The 21,982-nt window shown below is 39.4% G+C and overlaps 1 protein-coding gene across 1 annotated transcript in view; it reads left to right on the forward strand.

Annotated features, from left to right (window-relative positions):
• The window catches only part of RELN (reelin), a 295,055-nt gene that overhangs the window by 24,894 nt on the left and 248,179 nt on the right, over nucleotides 1–21,982 (forward strand). The window contains exon 2 of the mRNA XM_014963370.1: nucleotides 17,819–17,929. Within this exon, the coding sequence (XP_014818856.1) occupies nucleotides 17,819–17,929 (111 nt within the window). The remainder of the gene's footprint in view (nucleotides 1–17,818; nucleotides 17,930–21,982) is intronic.

Raw genomic sequence — 21,982 nt, forward strand, 5'->3', positions numbered from 1 at the left:
TTGGATCAGCTTGGGGCTGTCTTATTTCACAATGAACAAATTTCACTAAATAGCTGAAGAATGAGTCTCAGTATCTCTGGGGGTGGTGGGATAGACCTGGTAGGCCTGTTGGCATGTGGCTGCTAAACCCCAAATGGATTAAAAAAAAATAAATATTGCTGTAGTGGTGAGCAAACAGAATGAATGATGGTGGAGAAAGAGTTTCTTCTTTAAGGCTTTGAAAAAGTAAAAAGCTTTCTAAAAAGATGCTCTTCATTAAGTCTGGTTATGTCTATGGGTTTTGGTAGGTTAGAAAAACTCCCTTCCTGTGTTCCACAAAATTCACAAGATCCCAAACAAAACAGTTTTACCACATTCAGAGACCTGGGAAATGCACCCTAAGTGCAATGCTGCCAGCTGGTAGGGCTGAAAGTGGCATCAGTCAGGTTGGGTTTGGCTTTCTAAAGCTGTAAATTGTTTAGTGTTTCCTTTGAAGTGTCCGCCTTGCTGGTTTGTTCTTTGGCAGGACAAACCACAGTGGGAGCCAGCAGGGGGATGTGGAGAAGGTGCTCCCCCTCACTGGTCCTGGGCTTGTGGATCCTTGTCCTTCCTGGCCTGCAAGTGCCCAGAGCTGTTAACTGCTTCCAATGCTTCATCCCATGTTGGCAGCGCTCTACGTTGTCCATCTATGTGTGTCTTTGCCAGGACCTCTCTTCTGTAGTGCAGCAGCTCAGACAGCCTCCAGTGTTTACCTGTGATGTATAAAGCGAAAGATCTATATGGAAGGCCATAGATCTGTTCAAAACTTAGCTCTAAGCCTGGTCTGACCCTCAAATGCCTGTATTGTTTATCTTCCAATTTACTACATCAGTGCTGTTAAAACTCACAGCAAACAATCAGCAAACCCTATACAGGCAAACTCTTGACCACACGCTTTTCTTCTCCCAAAAGCTACTTTTTTGAACAATCCTCTGTCTGGAATTGTTTCCTCCGTTGGGACTTTTGAGAAAAGAGGGGTGGATCATCTTTTAGCTGATCATTCTGCTGTACCATGGCAAGGCCCCCACCAGGACAGAGCCCTGCTGGTCTGGGAGGAAAACAAAAACCCTGTATGAGCGTCTGTCCCAGGACATACATGGTCTTCCAGCAACTCAACAGGAAGCACACTCAGCATACAGCATTAGCAACACTCTGTTCCTATGCTCTATTTTCTTGCTTACCGTGCTTTAAATTATCTTCATTGCATTTAGTGCTTTATCCTGATTTCTCTGAAGTTAATGGCTAAAGCTCAGCTGCCTGTAATGAGGCCCAGCTGCCTGAGAATGCCTTGAGTATAATAACAGGCTAGCCAAGCAATTTGCTGTGGTCCAAGGTAGAAAACTTGCTTTGGAGCGTTTTTCCCTTTTGAAGAATGCTTCTCTACAGCACGAGCATAATTCTGGTTGCTGCAGGAAGCAAACTTGAAGCTTAACTGAGAAGAGAATAAGCAGAGAAATACTACAGGTCGGTATGGTGGTGTGCATCCATGAGCATCAGTTCCAACAGTCCCTGCTTGAATTAAATCTGCAGGACTTCTTGCTGTCTAACTTTCTGAGGTAGTTAGACACAATCTGTCTCTGTAGTATGTGTTTCTCCATACCCTTGAAGAACTGTGGGGATGTGAAGGAGAGGAGGTTGCGTGCCCTCCATCTCCTCACAAGGATGAGGGATGTGATTCCAGCCCTTGAAAGTTGTCCTTGGGCAAGAAAGTGGAAGTCTAAAAACAGTGTAAATCACATAATATGACCTTTTGCCAGGGATTTTGGAGAGAGATTGCATCTTGAATTCTGAGGCAAGTCCTTCAGCTCTACACAGGTCTGCTCAGAGACATTGCCTAATGACAGCTCGGTTTCATTTTGACTTTATTCTTTGGGAGTTGAGAAAGTGCCAAGTTCTCCCTGTTTTCAACAGGATAATATAAACAGCAAAATGAATACATTGCCCAAGCTGCTTTTGCATATGAGCTCACAGGAAAACTGTGTTTAGTAATGTTTATTTCAGTGTTGGCAATAAGGAAAAATATGTCAGATCTAAAAGAGGAAAAAAGAAAATTCATAAGGAGGCATTACAATACACTCAGTAGAGGCAAAGTGTACCTTTGCCCTCTAGGAAATGGAATAAAAACAGTTCCAGCAGGAATGATTTATAATAGAAAATGCAGCTTTTTCAGAATGAAAAGTTGGAAAAAAAATCCTCCCTTTTTCTTGACACTTTTTTAAACTTTGAAAACAATTATTTTTTGAAAATGGGGAATTCAACTCGAGTAAAAACACTTCCTTTTTAATTTTTTTTTCAAATTAATTTAATACATTTTGGGGTTTATCACTTCAAGATTAAATTGCATTTTCTTTTTTTGGCATGTAGGGTAACAAAGTCTGTGCTTATGACCTTTACTCTATCAGTAGGTTAGATGTATTCACAAGACTAAAACTTGAAGAATAGTGAAGTGCCTCTCCTGGGTGAAGGGAGCACCCAGCACAAAGTATTTGGAAAGGACATATAAATGTTGATGTGAATAAAAAATTAAACATTTCTGTTTCAATTTGATGAACTGAAATAACCAATTCTAAAATGAAGTGATATTTGGGAAGATCAAATTATTTAATTTTCATTGAAAACAGATGTAGTAAAAATGCTTAATCATTTATGAATTAAGCATTTCTAAAATCCCTTCATTTATGCCACCTTTTTATATTTTAGAGAAGAAATGTTCAAATAATATTGGTACTGCACTACTTATAGCTAATATTTATGGAAGAGTCTTATTTAGGAAAACTCCGAAGTCCCAGTTTCCTAGTATTCTGAGTAGGAGAATGTGCATTTGCCTCTGAGCTAATGTGGTGGAAGATGTGCAGAAGTGGATTCCTAAAACATCTTTTGTTTTGATTGTCTTTTAATGTACTTCAGTGCACTCTTGTTGACTTCTATCTATTGCTTATTTTCCAAGCGTAGCCTACAGTGCATCCCAACTGATGCATGGACCACACTCGTATCCAGACACATCTTTCTGTATCAACTTCTACTTATGTGATTCTCCTTACTCATTCTTCCATGTGCAACATTTCTTTGAATCAACCACAGAATTTCAAAAACAGAAATCAAAAAAAGTATTGAATACATGATTTCCCAGATGCATGTTATTTATATTTATCTATACCTAATTCCTTTATAGATAGATCTTTAGTGTATGAAGTGGCATAACTACTTGTAATGGTGTCTGGCCATTCCTCTGTGCTTTAATTATTGCATTAGAGTGAGACATTGGAGATGAACCAGCAACTTCTGCCATTTTTTTTCCTGAAACCTGTGACTTCTCAGAGTCCCACTTCAAACATCTGCAGTAAACCCGAAGTAGAGTCTTCACACAAGTAGCAAATTTCTCTGATTTTCACTTAAGATAATAGACATTCACAGTGACCTTGCTTGGTGAGTCAGGACTGGGCAGAATGGTACATGTTCCTCTTCCATATTCAGGCATGTTTCTTCTCATCAGCTGCTTGGAGCTTGTTTCCAAGTATGGGTATCTGCTGGTGGTAAAACAGTGGAGTATTTCTTTCCTCCTAGTTGTTCTGTGGGAAGGGATGTTGAGGTTTAGACCTGTGACAAAATATTGGTGACACTTCTACCTTGACACTAGTAATCCCTGAGGGGAAGCTGGTGGAAGTGCCTTTCTTTATTTTTGCACTGGAATGGGGGATTGGAAGAACAACATCAACATCTAGGTAAGATGTGGACCAGCTAGTTTGCTTGCATTAATGCCTATTGTATTGTGGGTGGTTGGTGTCTCTGGGAGCTTATTTGATAACCCAATTTATTCAGGGGTGCAAAGAGGTGCTGCAGAACAGGAGACAGAATGATCAATTAGGGTCTATGGATTTGACTGCATTCCCGATGTTATGTTGTGTTTGTCCAATTGGTGATATTTGAATCAAGCATCCTTGACTAACTCTTTTTTTTTGTGGGGTGATGCTTTCTTGGTTTTACTCTTAAAATCTTTCATTGACAAACTGAAGAAGAAAGGATAGGAAGATAAAACCCCTCGTTTTTCTGGCACAGATCTGCAAGTTACCATGGCTCTTGGCTAGCTTGTTTTTTTGTTGAGGATACCAGTACAAGTTATTCTGGCAATTAATTTAGTTCTTCCTGTTACTAACCACCTCTTCTCTAGGAGAGTGTCTGTGGTAATCATACATCTTAGTGTTCCAGGTAGTGTACTTTCCCCATGGTGTAACTGTGCATCTTGAGCCTTTTCAAAATAGCATGAAAGAATGGAAGTTTTTCGTCTCAAATAAGCATTTGTCAACATGTGCCACGTGATATCCCACCCATTTGCCACATTTGTCACAGTCCTCTTCAAACTAATGCCAAAGAGCACAAGTTTCATGCTGCCAACAGCAAAGCCCCTAAAGACAAGGTATGCCATAGCTCCATTCCACCCAACTGACTCGCATCAGGTGTATCTGCTTTGAGCACTATCACTATGACCTGAAGTTGCTCTACGGATTCCTTACATAAAAGCTGTCAAGGCTACATTGAAACGTTAAGTTCAGCATATTTACCGTTTTAGCCCTTTCCACCCTCCTGTAATAATATATAGAACACCACTCATTCTGGAGGTACTTCTTAGTAATTGTCTCCTGTGGGACGTGAAGGCCTCTGTGACACAATGGCACGCAACCCAGGGAGCCACATGCTTGCAGCAAACCAACGCAGGTGGCAGTGGGATTTTATTTTTTTCCAGAGAGCCAAATGCCTGTTTCTGTCCTAACAAGATATGAGTCATAGCAGGGACGTGGCTGTGAATACTTATCTCTTTCACTGGGATGTGTGGAGCAAAAAGAATTTCGTCATGGAAAGAGTACACGAACTGATTTGTTAAAAATCTGTTAGTTGCTTGGGGAATTTGTACTGGTGTTATCTGGGATAGCTGTGCACACCAGGGGTAAGAACCATCCTGTTCCTTTTATTTTTAAGAGCAGAAAATGACCATTTGAGAATGAGCTGTGTATATAAAGTATTTAACAAGCAACTAAACAATAATGACAAGTTCATGCAACAAAAGTCATCCTGTTGCAGGTATTTTTTTGTTTTTCCTGTGTGTACATGGCTTGTTGCTTTATCAGAATGTTAGGCTCAGGGGTTTTTGTGCGCAATTAAGGTTGGTAAAACATCTGATCAGAAGTGCCTAGAAACAGGAGGCTGGAAGGGACCACTTTTATCTTCAGATCCAAGCCTTTGCCCAAACAACATGGAGAGAAGGCACTGTGTGGATTTCCCCCCAGAACCCTGCCAAAGGTTTCCTAATCACTACCTGCTGCGGTCGCGCTGCTCCAGCCCTTGGTCAGTCTTGCTCAGTAGCTGACCATTATAACAAACCTGACACAAAGAACAAACCATTTGCCATAAAATGGTGTACCTACAGTCATACCCTTAGGGAGATAGCCATCAATTACTTGGCATCACCTGCTTTTACAAACCACACCATAAACAATTAGACTGTAAAGGGTAAGCATACGTATTGTACTACATGACCATCTCTGCCTCTGACCTATTTAGCCCCATATCCATAAAGATAAGACAAACAGACACCACTGAGCTTTAATATTGCTCGTTTTAGGAATTTTATTTCTTAAGCACTATATTTTTGTTACTTTGACTTAGTTTTCGCTATATGTGTTCTTAAATGTAAAGGGAGCAATGAATGTTTGTTCTTATTTTTTTTTCAATTTCTTTTCCATGTTGTTCTGATATGAGCCTTCAGAAATAAGTATTTTTCATTGATTAGACCTTTTAATATACCATGTATAGTCAAAGAATTGTATAGAAACTTGCCAGAATTCAGTATAAATACTGGCTTATATTTAGTATAAACCTACTATATTTTTCCCATATGACTCCTCGTTTGCTCCATCCTATCTGCCTTAACTTAAAATGTCAATCAATCTATTTTGTAGATTTTTTTCCAGTTTATAGATGGGAGCTGTCTAGCTTTTATTTTTTTAATAGCATTCTGCATCAACTAAATGAGGGACAGTACTTAAGTAGACTTATTTTGTTGTATGAATCATACATACAAATTCAAATCACATTTTTAAACTCTCATTCCCTGTTCCTATAATAATCAGCATCGGGTATTTTGGTCCTCCTCCTTTTGCTCATGGTTCTTGGCAACTCTCAGTGCGTTTCAATCTTTACTTTTCTGTACTTGTTTTCTTTACTTTTGCCCTTCTAATCAGGACTCTTGTGCACTTGCTCCTTGCTCCCCAGGGAGCCGTAGCCAACACTCCCACAGCCTGACTTGGTATCTACTTTGGGGCTGGACAGGCTGCAACACAGGCACTGCTGACTCTGCTGGGTACATCTGTTGCGTAGAAAGGACTCTGAGATGAGCAGTTTGGGTGAGAAGGATGATGTTCTGCACACTTGTGTCCAGGCAGATGAATCCCATAGTCTGGTATTAAAAAAAAATAAAAATATCTGTACATCCTATGTGCAACTGCTATATTGGATGCCCAATATATTTAGACTGCAAAGCACTAGGTTATTTAAGGTCTCTTATGACTCCAGTCCATTAAGCAATCCTGTTAAGCTCTGGTTTAAGGAAGATAAGCACAAATATATTAAAGATACATGGAGTCAGAAACTTTATTGCTCACTTTTGTTCACAATCGAAACTCTAAGAGTAAACCAGCTTTAGTCTGGATAATATCACACAATTAATCCACTGCAATGAGGGAAGACTCAGGCTGATGAGGAAGAAGTGCCATTGTCACGGCTTGATGCCTGAAGCTAAGAGTGGTCAAAGTAATCATGGGGGCTTAATAGCAAGGTAACAGCATCATAGACCGTGCCAATCAAGGCTGCCAAATTTAGGCCTGTGTTAGTGTTAATACGAAGGGGAGGAGAGTGGGACAGGACAGGGGAAAACTAACGCAAAATACGTGGGACAGGATATTGGGAGTGAATCTCAAAATAATCACCTCGGTGCTACGCATGAGTTAAAAAAAAAAAAAGGCAAATTGAACCTTAGAAATTATGAGGAAAGGAGTGAAGAGTAAAATGGCCAGCATCATTTTATCACTGGGTATGCAATAAAATTACATGCCCAAATGTTGGTGTTAAGGTCAAATCTGATTGCCACTGCTCAGAGAACTTCTAGTAAAACTAGATGATGAGAGAGAGGGAATGTATTCCTGTGTAATGGGAAAGTAAAGTAAGTTTCCTCAATTTTGCCCAAGAGATGGTTGACAGAGATGTGAAAGATGTCTGTAAATGTTGAATGTTATCTATAAAGCAAAAACACTTAGCCATTACTGAAAATGCAGAGATTTACAGAAAAGAGAGCTTAAAAAATAAAGGGAAATCATCTTCACATATTATATAATTAAATCATGGGGCTCCTTGCCACCTGAAGTTGTAAAAGTAGACATACAGTTATTTAAATAGCCACTTTAATGATTCATTGACGATGATTATATGCCACAACCAAGCGTACCTAGAGATGGGAGCACACGTGGAGGGATGCAGGGCTCTATTTCTGCATGTCCTGTTTCATGTACTCCTCCCATAGCATCTGCAGCTGGCTGGCCCTGGGACACTTAGGCTGGAAGACACTTTTGGCCAGCTCAGGGGAACAATTCAGTTGCCCAAATGCTTGTGTAGCGTTGTTTGCAATAATGGACAGCATCCCTGGCCCCTGCCTCTAGTCCACAAGGGCAGGAGCTTGCTGCTTGGCCTGAGCTGTTCTTGATGCCTTCCTGTCTCTTCCTAGAGCGCCTCAAAAGGCACCTGTCTTTAAGCAGTTGGCGTGAATTTTAGCATCCCAAATCTTGGACTTCACACCAGTTAAGGATGCTCTGCAATTCAGAACTTCTTTCCAGAAGGTTTCAAAAAAAATCCAATGCTGAAAGCTTTTGAAATTAGTCAACATGGGTTGTGTGGTTTCTGTGCAATCACTGCCACATTTGCATTGCTATGAGAAAATAGGTATTCAATTTTATAATGCACCAAAATAATTTTGTGGTACATTAGGACTTAGCTAAACATTATTTATACACTTTGAGATTAACAAGCAGGCCTTCAGTGGGCTGTTCAAGTTTTCGGTATGTTTCTAGGGCAAATTAAAGAAGTCCTAAAGAAACCAAGAATCTGACCTGTTTCTTTGGGTTTTTTTGTTTGGTTGGGTTTTTTTTAATCTATAAAAAATGTAGTTGGAGGATACAATCCATAGGGAATTTTTCAGGATGCTCAGGAAAAGATAGACCTATTTTCTTATATTTATCTAGGGCTATCTTTTATATTCCAGTTATAAAAGAACACTGCGTGTGTGTATTTTGATTTGAAGATGCTTCCTTATTCTCCAGTATCACTTGAACTAATGCACTTCATGATATTTGCTTATCATAATTCATGTGTCTATATGAGGATTTATGTTCCTTTAGCCTGAGGTAAACATGTTCAACACCCTGGTTTTAGTTGGTGGGCTTTCTTAGCTAAAATTAAGACAAAAGTTCCTGCAAATACTTAGATATTACTGAGTTATAATAAATTCCCAGTAGATAATTATTCTTGCTCTCTTCCAAGCCAGCCTTCATTTCATTTTTTAATGCTATTGTTAGTTGTGTACTGAGTAGTTGTTTGTCTTTTGAGGACAGCAGAATAAAGGGAGTTACCAAACTCTTCTGAAAACCTGAACGCTGCAATAATATTCAGACTTTTAAATAATTTATTGAGAGCACAGCCAACAATATGAAATTTTCATGTATGGGTATCAAACAGCAACCTCACATAAACTTGAAAGGCATGAAAAATAAGGTTAGGCTTCAAAACAGAGGTCAATATTCTCAGGCTTAGAGTAATAAAAAGGTAATCGCAATAACGTTTAATCTGTTTTTAAGAAAAAAACCTTACGTTGGTGCATTTCATAGAAGCATGACAAAATTTGAATTTGCAACTTAATAAGGAGATTGGTGGCTGCTGAATAAAGACATGAGACTGTTCCAATACAGACCAGTGACCAGGCTTGTTTCATACCCTGCGTAGCTGGTGAGGTCTAGAAATCACTCTAGTACTCTTCCCATCTGCTCCTGGGGCTTTGGATAAGAGAATACTCTAGGACTGGCAAAATGTTTCACAATTACTTAAGTCTAACCATCGTATATGTAACTGTTAAAGTGTATGTTGCCAGCTGTTATACTACTAACTCTCAAATTAACAATATTTTGTTGCCCAGAGGTGCGTTTTAACAAATAATAGGATTGGATTGATGTTTCATAAACTAAAATGACAAATGACTGTCCTCATTGATTGTTATAGGAAATAGCATTTAGAGGATCATTCTTGTTTTGGCTATAGTATGCAACATAATTCAGGGCTGAATTTTGACTGTTGATGGCTTCTGCTAGACACTATTTTTAGAGACATAGCTGATATACGTTTTTGTGAAATGGCTTTTATTTCATTTCCAGATTGTTTTTACTGCTTAAACTTCATTACCGCTGTTCAGGGCTCTGTGAGTTATCAAATGGAGTAACAGACAATTGCTGATATCCTTTCGAGCTTCTTGGTACTACAACATTGCTTGCTAAGTTGCTAAGCATTAATAATACGTTTGGCATAGCACAAGAAAGAGTATAAAGATAGTCATTGTACCAAATGTCCTCGGGTGAGCTCTGGGTGTTGAGATGCTTAATTCCTACTCTTCTCACTCTGATGTGGGTAATAGTTGGACATCTAAATAGAGGCTGGATAACTAAGTTACTCTGTGTGTGTGGCTTTTGGTGGGATTCATCTCAGTTTGGCCATCTTCCGTGTTGACATCTACAGCTGAGCTTGACAATCTAGGCTTCCTTTATAGTCTGTGGGGAGAATCAGGCATTTCTTGAGTGTGATTCATCTGGCCTGTTTTAGACATCAGCATTAGGGTGAGATTTACAGGCTAAATGGGGTGACATAAATAGATATGATGTTCTCAGGAGCTTTATATAGCAGTAGCACGTATTCACTGGGCCACTGATTGAAACCTCCATCTCCTCCTTCCAAGGCGGCTGCCCCAACTGTGGGAATAGAGAACAGGCCTCTCTCTGTGTCAGCTGGCATTCACTTCTCCCATACAAAATATGATGCCTGCAGCTGAGGGACAGTGTCTGGGCCACATAGACACTGGGGTTTAAAACATTTTAGGATATTTGCTTGGGAAATTCAGGTTTGAACCCTCTTACCTAGATGAGAGCCTTAATTACCCATCTGTTGGTTAGGAAGCAGGCTGCTATGACAGTGGCCAATCTTATCCCTCTTCTGTCAGGTCTCTGTGTTGTGCCAGTGTGTTTGGTGATGCCAGCTGGAACAAAGAACCTTGCTGTTCAGCATGGCCAAGTTTTCAGTGGTTTTTGGTATGGTCAGAAACATGTTTAAGTTAAAGATTTTGATGCATGAGAAGTCAGGCTCTTGGGTCTAATATTGGAATCATGCTCCTGCTTTAGGTGCCTGAGTCTGCTCAGGGTCTAACCATTGGACTTCTAGTGAGATTCAGGCTCTGAAGCATCTCAGACCTTATAAAAAATATGACCAATTCTCTGTAGTTTAGGAATATAAGAATAAACACTGGTTATGTTGCTGCTGATGTCATTATCACTGTCTTGTTATGAACTTTCAAAAAGATGTTATAAGTAGTGTCTCTGCAAATATATCTTTTACAAGGCTGATAGGCTACTCTTTGCATCAATGACAAATGATGTCTCTCTATATCATGTTACTGACATCATGCCACACATCTGCAATCTATTTTCAGATCTCTGTTGCTCATTACCAATTTAGGAAAGGAATTGAAAAGCCATGGAGGCAAAGAGATTTGATGGAGCACAGGGCAGAATCACTGAAACTAGTACCATAACGCAAAGCAGTACCAGATCTGATTTTGAGCTGTCTAGAGTAAGGTTCAAAACTTGTGCAATTTTACTGCCCTCCTCCCAAGAGCTGTTGGTAACTGGAGTTATTGGTGAGGGCATCACAGGTTAGGGATGCCATCAGTCCGCCTTCAAGAAAAGTTCACGGGTGTGCTGTTGTGAGTTTAGGGCTCTGGTGTGGGTTTTAGAAAACAATTAGTTGAGTGAGAATGCTTTCAGTTGTAGCGGTCTGTCCCTTGCCCATGTCTGTTTATTTAACCATGCAGAAATGTCTCTTTTTTTTTCTCCCACCTACCTGGGGAAAATCAAAACCTGTATGAGTAAGAATCTTGTGGGTTTTCTGCTTTTGTTTTGCTGGATGAGTAGACCTGTGACTCATGCTGTTCTTGGGTATCTGTCTGGCATTTGTATTTGAAATTGCTGCAGAATTATGAATCCTGGATTTTGGTTTTTTTTTCTTAAAAGTATTTCTGTGAGCAGTAAAAGTTTGTTTGATGTCAGCATATATGTCATTAGTCTTTTAAATTCCTTCTTTTCTGCGAATAAGATTCTGAGCACAATTAAGCGTATACAGTTTCTGGATTCGTGTAACAATACATACTCCACCATTAACTTACAAATACATTTATTTCTCAGGTGAATCCTTCAGTTTTTTCAGGAGTTGGCTCTTCTTCCTGATCTGAGCTGTACAAGAGAAATCGGGGTTTGCACGCAAGCATGTGAGCTCGGGGGGTCCCAAGTGCACTGCTTTTGGATGGCATTCCCACTGCTGGCTGTTTTAGGGAGTGTTAAGCTTTGCTTGGCTCTGAGTGTAGCATGACAGCCTTTGCTGTATTTGATGCTAGTCTCCATTTCTTTTTGTAGTCTTCTGTGAAAGCCACAGCACTGTGAAGGGACAGGGGCCTCTCTGAACTGTGCCATTGCACACCTGACTTGCATTACTTAGAGGCTGATATATCCTTTTAGGAGTCAAATAAAAAAAAAAAATAATTACTCCAGTAGAAGTAATTTATTTCCTAAGAGGAAGGTTTCCAGCCGTAGCTCAGGTGTGCAATGATGCAATATTACAGAATTATAAGGAACTAGCTTTGACCTTGGGAAGAACCTAAAAAAAATGCCTGTCCTTGTTTTGATGCAAGGAAGTCTCTTTTTGGGAATTCTGCTGTCTGTGGTGATCCCATTTCACATATCAAAATTATTTCCTGTTTTCTTCATGGTATACAAAAGTGCAGTTTTACACTGTGGCTATGTGTCTTGATTCACATAAACAGTATATAAGGCTTCAAAGATTGGTCTTTATTAATTCTTTCTTGAACTCTGTTAAATCTCCACTCATTCTCTTCTATGTGTTGTATAGGTCTATATCTAGTCCTTTTCTTTGCCTTTAAGCTTTTTAACACTGGGACTGTCATCAACAGCAGCTGCAAATTCTGTGGAATTTCTGTATATTTTGGCCCTCTTAGAGCCATTTAACTGATGCTAAAGAGCAGCCAAATTTGGTGTAGGACCTGTCAGTGTCAGTATCTCCTGAGATGATCCCCTTCTTCCACCTGGCACTTTTTCTGCCTTTCCAGTTTAGATGCATTGACTGTACTTTGAGTATTTTTAAGTGTCAGTCAAAATGCAGCTGTCTTTTCAGAGAGTAAATCAGTCCCTCAAGAGAATGTAAGGCAAATTTTATGCAATTACTTGTGCAGATTAAAGGTTTCTATAATACTGTACAGTATGTGTAGCATATAACACTGGAAACAGTTAAAATGATGCTCATAAGAATAGTATGAGTTTCTTAGAAGTATCCAAATATGACTACAGTTCAAAACCTACTTTGTCTTTCCTGTCATGCTGCTACCTCCACCTGTGGTTTAATTTCAGCAGCATCATTGCCAGCTGCCTCCTTCCTGACCCGCTTCATCCTCGAGGCATGTCAGCTCCTGGTGTTGCCAGAGGCACCACTGTTCCTGGTCCTGCTGGAGGCACCATCTCCAGGGCTTTTGCAGAACAGTGGGAACTGTTGTGGGAAGTGTGAGATGTCTCCAGAGAGAGGCTGCTGCATCCCCTCTGTTCCCAAGGAAATAACACCTGAAAGCTCCCTGGGGATGCCTGGTGCTGGCAGGATGAGGCCAGCCTGTGTGCTCGATTAGCTGGTCTCTGTAGGCACTCGAGGTGAGCACAGCATCATGTATGTGCTGAGAATGCTGGGAGCTGTACTCACCAACTTGCCACTTTTTTTCTGTTTTGCTTTGTTTGGAAAATTGAACTGGTTTCATACCATTGTGCAAACACTGCTTACTTGATTCAGAAGGTGGAGTAAGAGCCACATAGTGAGTTGCCATTGTGGCTGTCAACCAGATCAAGGCTGACCCACGCTTTGATCTTGGGCTTTGACAGGTGATTTTTGCATCTGGTTTCTACCCCCTATCACTGTGTGAACCCCTCATACTGAATATCTCCAGGGTTACCAGGCCACATCTATAGATCCCATCTCATCTTTTTCATTACCTCTCTGCTACTTTGCACAACCACGATCTCTTCTTCCCCATTGCACGCTGCTTGTTTTTTTTCTCCAAAAAGTCTCTCTTACCCTATTCCCTGTACTGGTTCCAGTGTCACCACCACCTCCATCCTAGTACACCTGCTATCCTCTTGCCCTCAGGTCTGCTTTTTTTGTGTCTCCTAAGTTTAAGTTATTTGGGATGGTGTTGGTCAATCTTAAGGAGCAACTTCATTTTTATGACATTTTTCATGTTTTTCAGCTTTTTGAGAAGTGAGATTCTGCTGAGTTGATATTTTCTCATTAGAAGGCTTAGACTTTTGATAAAGATCCCTTTCTTCCCAACCAGAAAGCATGAATTTCTGCTTTAAAACACTGAGAAACTTTCCAGATCAAAATATCATCAGAAGTGAAGTCTTCACAAAGCAGTATAACTGAACTGAAATATACTCAATGGGACTTTTTTCAGTGAGCTCTATTAGTCAGCGAGTGTTCTAAGAGTGCTAAATGAGGACAGAATCTCCAAAAATATTTACATGCTAAAAATGAAAATGTTTCTGAGCATGTGTGAGCTCTGATTTATGGGTTTTTTTAAAATTATTGTGTGTATGCATATATTAAAAAAAAAAAACTTTTTCCAAACTTGGAGGACAGCTCTCGCACTTCAGAATGGAAGAGCTGCTGAAGGCAAAGTACACTGGAATTTTTCAGCCAGGGAAACACAACATTTTCCTCTAACCTCATCTCAGAAACGAATGAAGTGTTTTGATTGAAATTCCTTCTCCCTTAAATAATTAAGTCAGTCTGAGGCAAATGCTTACCAAGAAAAAAAAAACCCCACAAAACCAAAAAGGGTAAAAATTGGCAAAGATCTCAGGAACAGAAAATAGAAGAAAATAATGGGCAACTTTTAAAGTAGTTATCAGCTTTGCCTCTAATATTTGCAATGTGCTCTTGCTTGATCAGTAGGTTGCACAGCCCTCCCGTGTTTCTTGCAAAGATGTTCTCAGTCCCTCTTGTGGGGCTCTTTCAAGGCAACCAAAGGCTTTCTACCTCTGTCTGTACCATGGTCTCTCTCACAAGCTCCCTTCCCATCCCTGGCATGAGGGGTGAGACAAGTCAAGCTGGGCTTCCCTGCTTGTGCTAGTGCAGCAGCCAGGAGGGTTGGTCATGGGGTGCTGCTCTGTGGGTGATGGCAGGGTCCGGCATAGTCCCTGCCTGGCTGAGCAGTCTCCAGTGATAGGAAGGGCTCCTTGTTTCTTCACTCACCCAAATTGTCCTCCCAAGGAAGGGTGTCCTCCCAAGGAGGATGGAGCAGAGCCTGGTTGGTCCTTTAGATGAGACTCATTGCTGTGTTGCCCATTGGGTGTTGTGGAGCAGGTGGTGGGGCTTCCCTTGCCTGCCTAGCCCCAGGTGCCCCACACAGCTGTGCCCCTCCAGATGTTTTCCAAGGTCCAAGTGGGTCTTGGCTTCAGCCCTTGCTCCTGAAGCGCAGGATATTTGGCATCAACTGCGCGTGGCATGAGCCACTGTAAAGGCAGAAACAAAGCTTGGCGGAGGGGGTCTCTGAGGAATCTTCTTGTTGCTGTTGGAAGGGGAAGCTGAGAGCCCTCAGTAACAAGCTCTAGTTCCTACATAAAATCAGGCCCTGTTGCTGGGTTGTGCATTAGCACCACTTTCCTGTTCTTGGTCATTAACACTTGGCATGGTGTGTGTTTTCTTTCATTTTATGGGAATTTGATGTATTTCACCACTGGGTAGAGAAAAAAATCATCACTGAGAATGTCATGATTAATTTTTTTCCTCTTGAAGAACTATGAAATTATTCTGAAACGTATGACACGTGTATAATAACAGCCTAGTGCTCTGTTTTTAAAAAATGTGCTAGAGACATTGTGCAGTTTCCCAGAGGCTTAATGAGGGAGCCATACTGTGTTGGAAATTTTTCAACAATAAAAATTGACCTATTACATGCTCATGGAAAATGAGGGTTGACAATCACACAAATATATCCAAAAATCAAATACAGGCATTGTAAAATATCACTTCTTTCCCAGAGAGAAACTGGTCACCTGTTCACAGTAGGATTTTGCATTATATCCTATTCAGTAAAGAATAAGATGCTTCCCCACAGGGAAACAAAATGGCAGCAAAGTACTGGCCCAGTGCCCTTCTATCAATGCTTTTCACTGACTGTTTTGCCAAGTCTTCAAAAATAACGCACAGGCATATTTTTTCAACATATGTTTTGCCTCTTTGTTGGTTTAAAAGCACAAAAGGAAGAAAAAGGTTCTGCAATATTCACCACTTCATCATCAAACGCAGAAAGAATTCATTGTTTGCCTGTTTGATTTTGATTTTTCTTTCCATAATACTTATTTTATTTTTTAAAAAGCTAGTCTCTTTTGCTGTTCTTTGAACATATATTTCACAAATGACCTCTTAAAAATTGAGCATATGGATCTGGACCCGTGGCTGCATTCAGGGAAGTGTCTATTGCAAAACACTGAAATTTGGAGCAGAAAAGTTGGATCCAGGAATTATTCAGTATACTATTGAATAATCAAAAAAAGGAAGATAACTAAATATAAAGAGTTGAAGAATAAATTAAATATGGTAAATACTGCTCCTCTGCTCAGAACAAATTAAGTTACTGTCAGCGTTTGCATGTTCTCTCAATATTTGATAGTAAGTTTAATGTGTACACCAGATGAAATACTAAATGGCTGTTGGGATTAAAAGCCCCAACTGTTTCACTGCTGAATGTGTATCACCAGTGAGCGTACTGGGGATGCACCTTGCAGTACCTTGCCTCGTTTCTCTGGCTCATGATGTCTCCAGCATGGGAGAGCAATGTGGGGAGGTGGAATGTGATGTAGGGAAAGATCAGAGTTTATCAGCAACTCCTGTCAAGCACTGATCCCTGTCTGTTAGGAGGGTGCAAAAAAAGGATTGAAGCATGAAAGCAGAACCAGTGTGATAACTAAGGTCTTGATGCATCTTCAGTGTACAAGGCTCCAGTGATGAGACTCTTCTTCAGCAGGGAGATCGTTTTGTGTGGATCTCCTTGCAGGTTCTTTGCCCTTCATAATGCAGTTTAAAAAAGAAAGAAAGAAAAAAATTCTATATGGTAGGCTATAAATTTGCAATGCCATTTATTCACATTTAAGTAAATATGGGTAAAGATTGTGGAAAAGGATGATATTAGGCAGACAAAGATGAAGAGAGAAAAAGAAGAAAACTTACCTCATTGTAAAGCTATTGAACACATTTTTTGTCAAATTTTCTAGCTGTGATTTTCAATTGAGAGGTATGCAACCTAATATTAGGATATTGAATTAAAAAAAAATGGGCAGGAGATTATTATGAAGCAAAGAAGGTTGCATGCTGCTGTAGGATTAAAGAAGTCATTTTGACCATAAAGGATATTGCATTTATATAAACGGGAAAAACCTAAACCTCTGACTTAATAATTTAGGTCTTTCCAAGACAGAATCACTGAAGCTGATGATAAATATACAGTGATATAATCTGAAAGATAGCGAAGTAAAAATGTGAGAATTAGTGTTTGCAAGAAGTAAATAAGTACTGTGAGATTTGTCAATTCTAATTAAAAATATATTGATTCCAAGTAATGGAATAGCATTACTTGTAGATGGTATTTGGATAATTATTTTTACTCTTAATATCAAAGAATCTCTTAAAAGTACATTAATGAGTTACTTAAATACCCATAATCTGTAATGACTCAGACACCCATACAACTTGTGTGTAGTACTATAATATGTATGACAACCATAAATTAGCATTCTGTTCAAGTCCGGAAAGAACAATACCATAATCCTGTTTATTTCCCTTCTTTTACTATATCCTGATGTCTTGAGAATTTCTTACGAGCAATGTATTTCAATGCTATGTTCTACTAACTCAGTGTGTGTTTAGTGTATAGCATAGTTTTGTGCTTCTAATGAAGGCACCACGACCACCCTTTTGATGTTTCTTTCAGATGCTGTTGTAATGCTCGGTTTGTGTCTGGTTCCTGCTGCAGATGATTACTGGTACATGACTTATGATTCATTTAGGGATAGAAGCCGAGTCAAACACCAATAAACACCAGTCGTTTACCTCTAAACCAGTCAATTTTCTTTAAGTAAACCCTGAGGAGGTTGTACAGGAGCAGACTGAAACTTGGCACATGCAGCTTGAACACTGAACAAGTTGTTTGGGCAAATTACATGGGAAAGCCAATTTAAAGTCACTGAAGCGTCATAGGGGGAATTCAGATGAGTATGCTGTGCTGGATGATGGGATCTCATTCAAGTGCAAGAGTCTCTTCACAGGTTGTGTATAGGATCTTAAGTACTGCTTATAAATAATTACATGTATCTTGTTTCTCTCATTTCAGTGACTATTTCAACAAGTACCTTCTTTGATGGCTTACTGGTTACTGGGCTCTACACCTCTACCAGTGTTCAGGCTTCTCAGAGCGTTGGTGGTTCCAGTGCTTTTGGATTTGGTAAGTCCAGTGTAATTTACATTTTGCAACCCAGGGTAATGAATACTTGGTTGTACAGAGGGTATAAATAATAACACAATTACCAAAACAGGTTGGTTTAGACGGAGTAATCAACAATGTGTGGAAGTTAATGGGAGTCAATGAGATAAGGCTGCGGCAGCTTTTAGACAGCTTTTATTTCTTCCTCCACTTCCTTCGTTTTCAGTCAGCCTGCTACTGGTATGCTGAATTATATTAATTTTAAGAGAGAGAAGCCTCAGCAACTAAAATGGTGAAAATAGCCATTGCTAAATGGTGTGACATTTGGTATAAACTAAAGCATTTAGCTCAAGGTGTCTAAATGTTCTTGGGCTGAAAAACTGATTCCTTTGAGCTTATGTCAGCCTACTTTTCCATTCACTTAACAATAGCGTGTTCCTTAAAACCAGAATGCTATTTAAGGTATTTTATATAAGTAATTATTTTCCACATACAAAACCCAGAATTGTAGTAAAAGGGGTAGGACAGGTTTTCCAGAATTGTTATATGTTTAAAGTTCTGCTGTTGCATTCAGTGGCAGCAGCCAGGCCAGCTGTGCTAAAGGGCTTTTGAAAAAGATCTTCTAAATTTGTGCAATTTACAGCTATACCTTCTGCAGTTTGTTATAGGGTAGATTTTTTTTTTTAATGTCATTACAAATAACTGTAAGAATTACGTTTCTCCAATTGGAGGAACTCAGTGACCCCTTATGAGCAATCCAGGCTGAAGGTACAAAAATAGGTACCAGTAATATGGGACACCAACCGTGCTTCACTTCCAGTAGCATGTTTAAACATTCATCTGTTGGGGTTAAACTTCAATACTTTCTTCATAATTACAAAGAAAGATTATTATTTCTGTTATAATGCATGTGAAATGCGAGTGGCCTGTGCCTGTGAGTCCCACACAGCAGACACACCTTGGCTTGTAGATGAAGTAATGCAACACTCTGTCCCCTCGTCCAGGTCACTGATGAATATATTAAACAGCACGGGTCCAAGTATTGACCCCTGGGGGACTCCACTGGTTACAGGCTTCCAACTTGAACCTGCTCCATTAATAATTACCCTTTGGGTCCTGTCACACAGGACCCAAATTGAGGAACATTCTTCCTCCACTTCCTTCGTTTTCAGTCAGCCTGCTACTGGTATGCTGAATTATATTAATTTTAAGAGAGAGAAGCCTCAGCAACTAAAATGGTGAAAATAGCCATTGCTAAATGGTGTGACATTTGGTATAAACTAAAGCATTTAGCTCAAGGTGTCTAAATGTTCTTGGGCTGAAAAACTGATTCCTTTGAGCTTATGTCAGCCTACTTTTCCATTCACTTAACAATAGCGTGTTCCTTAAAACCAGAATGCTGTTTAAGGTATTTTATATAAGTAATTATTTTCCACATACAAAACCCAGAATTGTAGTAAAAGGGGTAGGACAGGTTTTCCAGAATTGTTATATGTTTAAAGTTCTGCTGTTGCATTCAGTGGCAGCAGCCAGGCCAGCTGTGCTAAAGGGCTTTTGAAAAAGATCTTCTAAATTTGTGCAATTTACAGCTATACCTTCTGCAGTTTGTTATAGGGTAGATTTTTTTTTTTAATGTCATTACAAATAACTGTAAGAATTACGTTTCTCCAATTGGAGGAACTCAGTGACCCCTTATGAGCAATCCAGGCTGAAGGTACAAAAATAGGTACCAGTAATATGGGACACCAACCGTGCTTCACTTCCAGTAGCATGTTTAAACATTCATCTGTTGGGGTTAAACTTCAATACTTTCTTCATAATTACAAAGAAAGATTATTATTTCTGTTATAATGCATGTGAAATGCGAGTGGCCTGTGCCTGTGAGTCCCACACAGCAGACACACCTTGGCTTGTAGATGAAGTAATGCCACATAAACGGCACACTGTTTAAACTGTATTGAGGAACGATGTGAGAAGAGCTTTGCCTCTGCGAATAGCACCACTGATCAACCTCAAACTTTTTGCTTGGCTTTTTAATGGGAAGAGCACAGCTGCCACAGGTACTTCATGTCTTACCAAAAATGCACTGAAAGATCCACTTTTCTGGAAGTAGTAGTCCTGCTGTTTCTTCTTTCCCACCGTACTCTTTACATGATGAACAGGATCTGATAGAGTAAGCAAGAAGGAAAGCACTTTCAATGTGGAATTTTTGGGATGGTCAAGTTACTGGCAAGCTATTAGATTGCCATAAAATAGGTATTTGTATCATGTCATTGGGGAGATCATGGCCCTGTATGGCAAACTCACTGGGCAAGGTATACAGGTCATGTTTAATCACATCTGAATATTTAAGAATGGAAATAGACAAAATTTTAAGAACCTAAATAGCTTTGTGCATTTACAAAGTACATCTGTGTATTTTCCTAAATTTGTGTCTTTGTCTGTAGAACAGGGCTGTTATAGTGGGTGTCTCACTGGGAGAGATGTTAAAGTGACAGGAAAAAAGATGTGGCCTTTTAAACTTGCCAAAAGTAATTATCTAGCTCTTGATGTGTTATCAGTCATTGGTAAGATAACCAACAACTAAATTGGTGACATGTGAATTCTGTGGACCAAAAGAAGACCCAAGCCTACAGGCTGGGAAAATACAAAAGCCAAAGAGATGCAGAAGCAGTCACGTGTGGTTGGAGCTACCTCGTTTTGCTCGTCAATACAAATTCTCAAGCCTCATGCCCAGGGGAGGTCATCTGCTCCCTCTCAAGCATGCCTCCATCCATGTCAGAGAAAAACTGCTGCCATCCATGACCTTTCTTTTGAACTTTCTGCAGGCAAACTGTAGGGTCAGTTGTGTTACAGTGTTAGTTATGCAATGTTTTAAACAAAAATCTCATTTTGCTAGTTTTCTTTGCTGGCTCCTAAGCTTGTATCTATATTGAAAAATCTAAATGTTTCAAAAAAGCTGATGCTCTTGCACAGTGTCTTTATAGTCACAGTAAAAAGTAAATAGTGAAGGAAAAATTTCAATGGCTTTTAAACTTTTTTTTTTTAATTAATATTCAATCCATGATGTACTGATGGGTCCCAGGACTGAGAACTATACAAACTTTTCTTTTCTCTGTTCTGCAGTGAGGGGTGAGAAGTCTGGGCTCTTCCAAAAAGCATTTAGCATGTGAATTATCTGCATTTTAAAACAATTTGGTATTTTTAAAAATTATCTGTTCTAAAATCTCTCATCTGCAGTGAAAAAAGAGAGTAATATCCACAGTATTTAATATGCTTTTTAATAAAATACTAGACTGGAATGGCATTGTTTCATTTTCTGAAGAAAATGTAAAGCACTTTCTCCAGAGAACATGGATCTATCTGTTGTGTCCTCAATTCCAACTAGCAAAGAAGCTGCTCCTCCCTTCCAGGTTAGCTTGCTGGAAATGTATTTATTTTTTTTAAAATGTCAAGGACTATGTCAGGTTCAGAGACCTCAATTCAAAGATTTATGTGGTTTATCTTAGATTAGATGGGGGGAGGGGTGAAGCTGAGCCTTTAAAATCTGAAGACAGCAATATTCTGAAATTGGGTTGATAGTGGTTGCTTACAGAGCAGGGAAGAATATTTTTTTTCTCCCTTGCAATATTACCATTGAAATGCTCTTGTCTGTGTTACACAGGAGGTCATGCTAGATTATCATAATCTTCCTGTCTGCCCTGACAATGTGAAGTCTTCCCAACATACACACATCTGTCTATTGTGCCGTAAGTTACTGTATTGTGGTTACAATTATTTTTTAATTACCCAGTTTAGGAAGTCACTTGATGGAGACACAACCGTTGTCAGTTATCACAGTTAACCACATCAAGAAGCTTTGAAGAAAAAAGATAAAATATGTTATTGCTAACAGAGTTAATTCTGAAGATTGTTTTCTTTCTTTTCCTGTATATATTTTGTAGCCAAAGAAACAGTTCGTAGTTTCCCCTGTGGGATTATACTGACATAAAACTTGCTGATATTTTTTTTTTTTTGGAAGGCTGCTTCTTTTAACAACTTTTTTTTTTTTTTTTTTTTTTTTTGAAAAAAATT

The sequence above is a fragment of the Calidris pugnax genome, unplaced genomic scaffold (assembly GCF_001431845.1).
Source record: "Calidris pugnax isolate Ruff unplaced genomic scaffold, ASM143184v1 scaffold44, whole genome shotgun sequence".
Taxonomy (NCBI): Eukaryota; Metazoa; Chordata; class Aves; order Charadriiformes; family Scolopacidae; genus Calidris; species Calidris pugnax.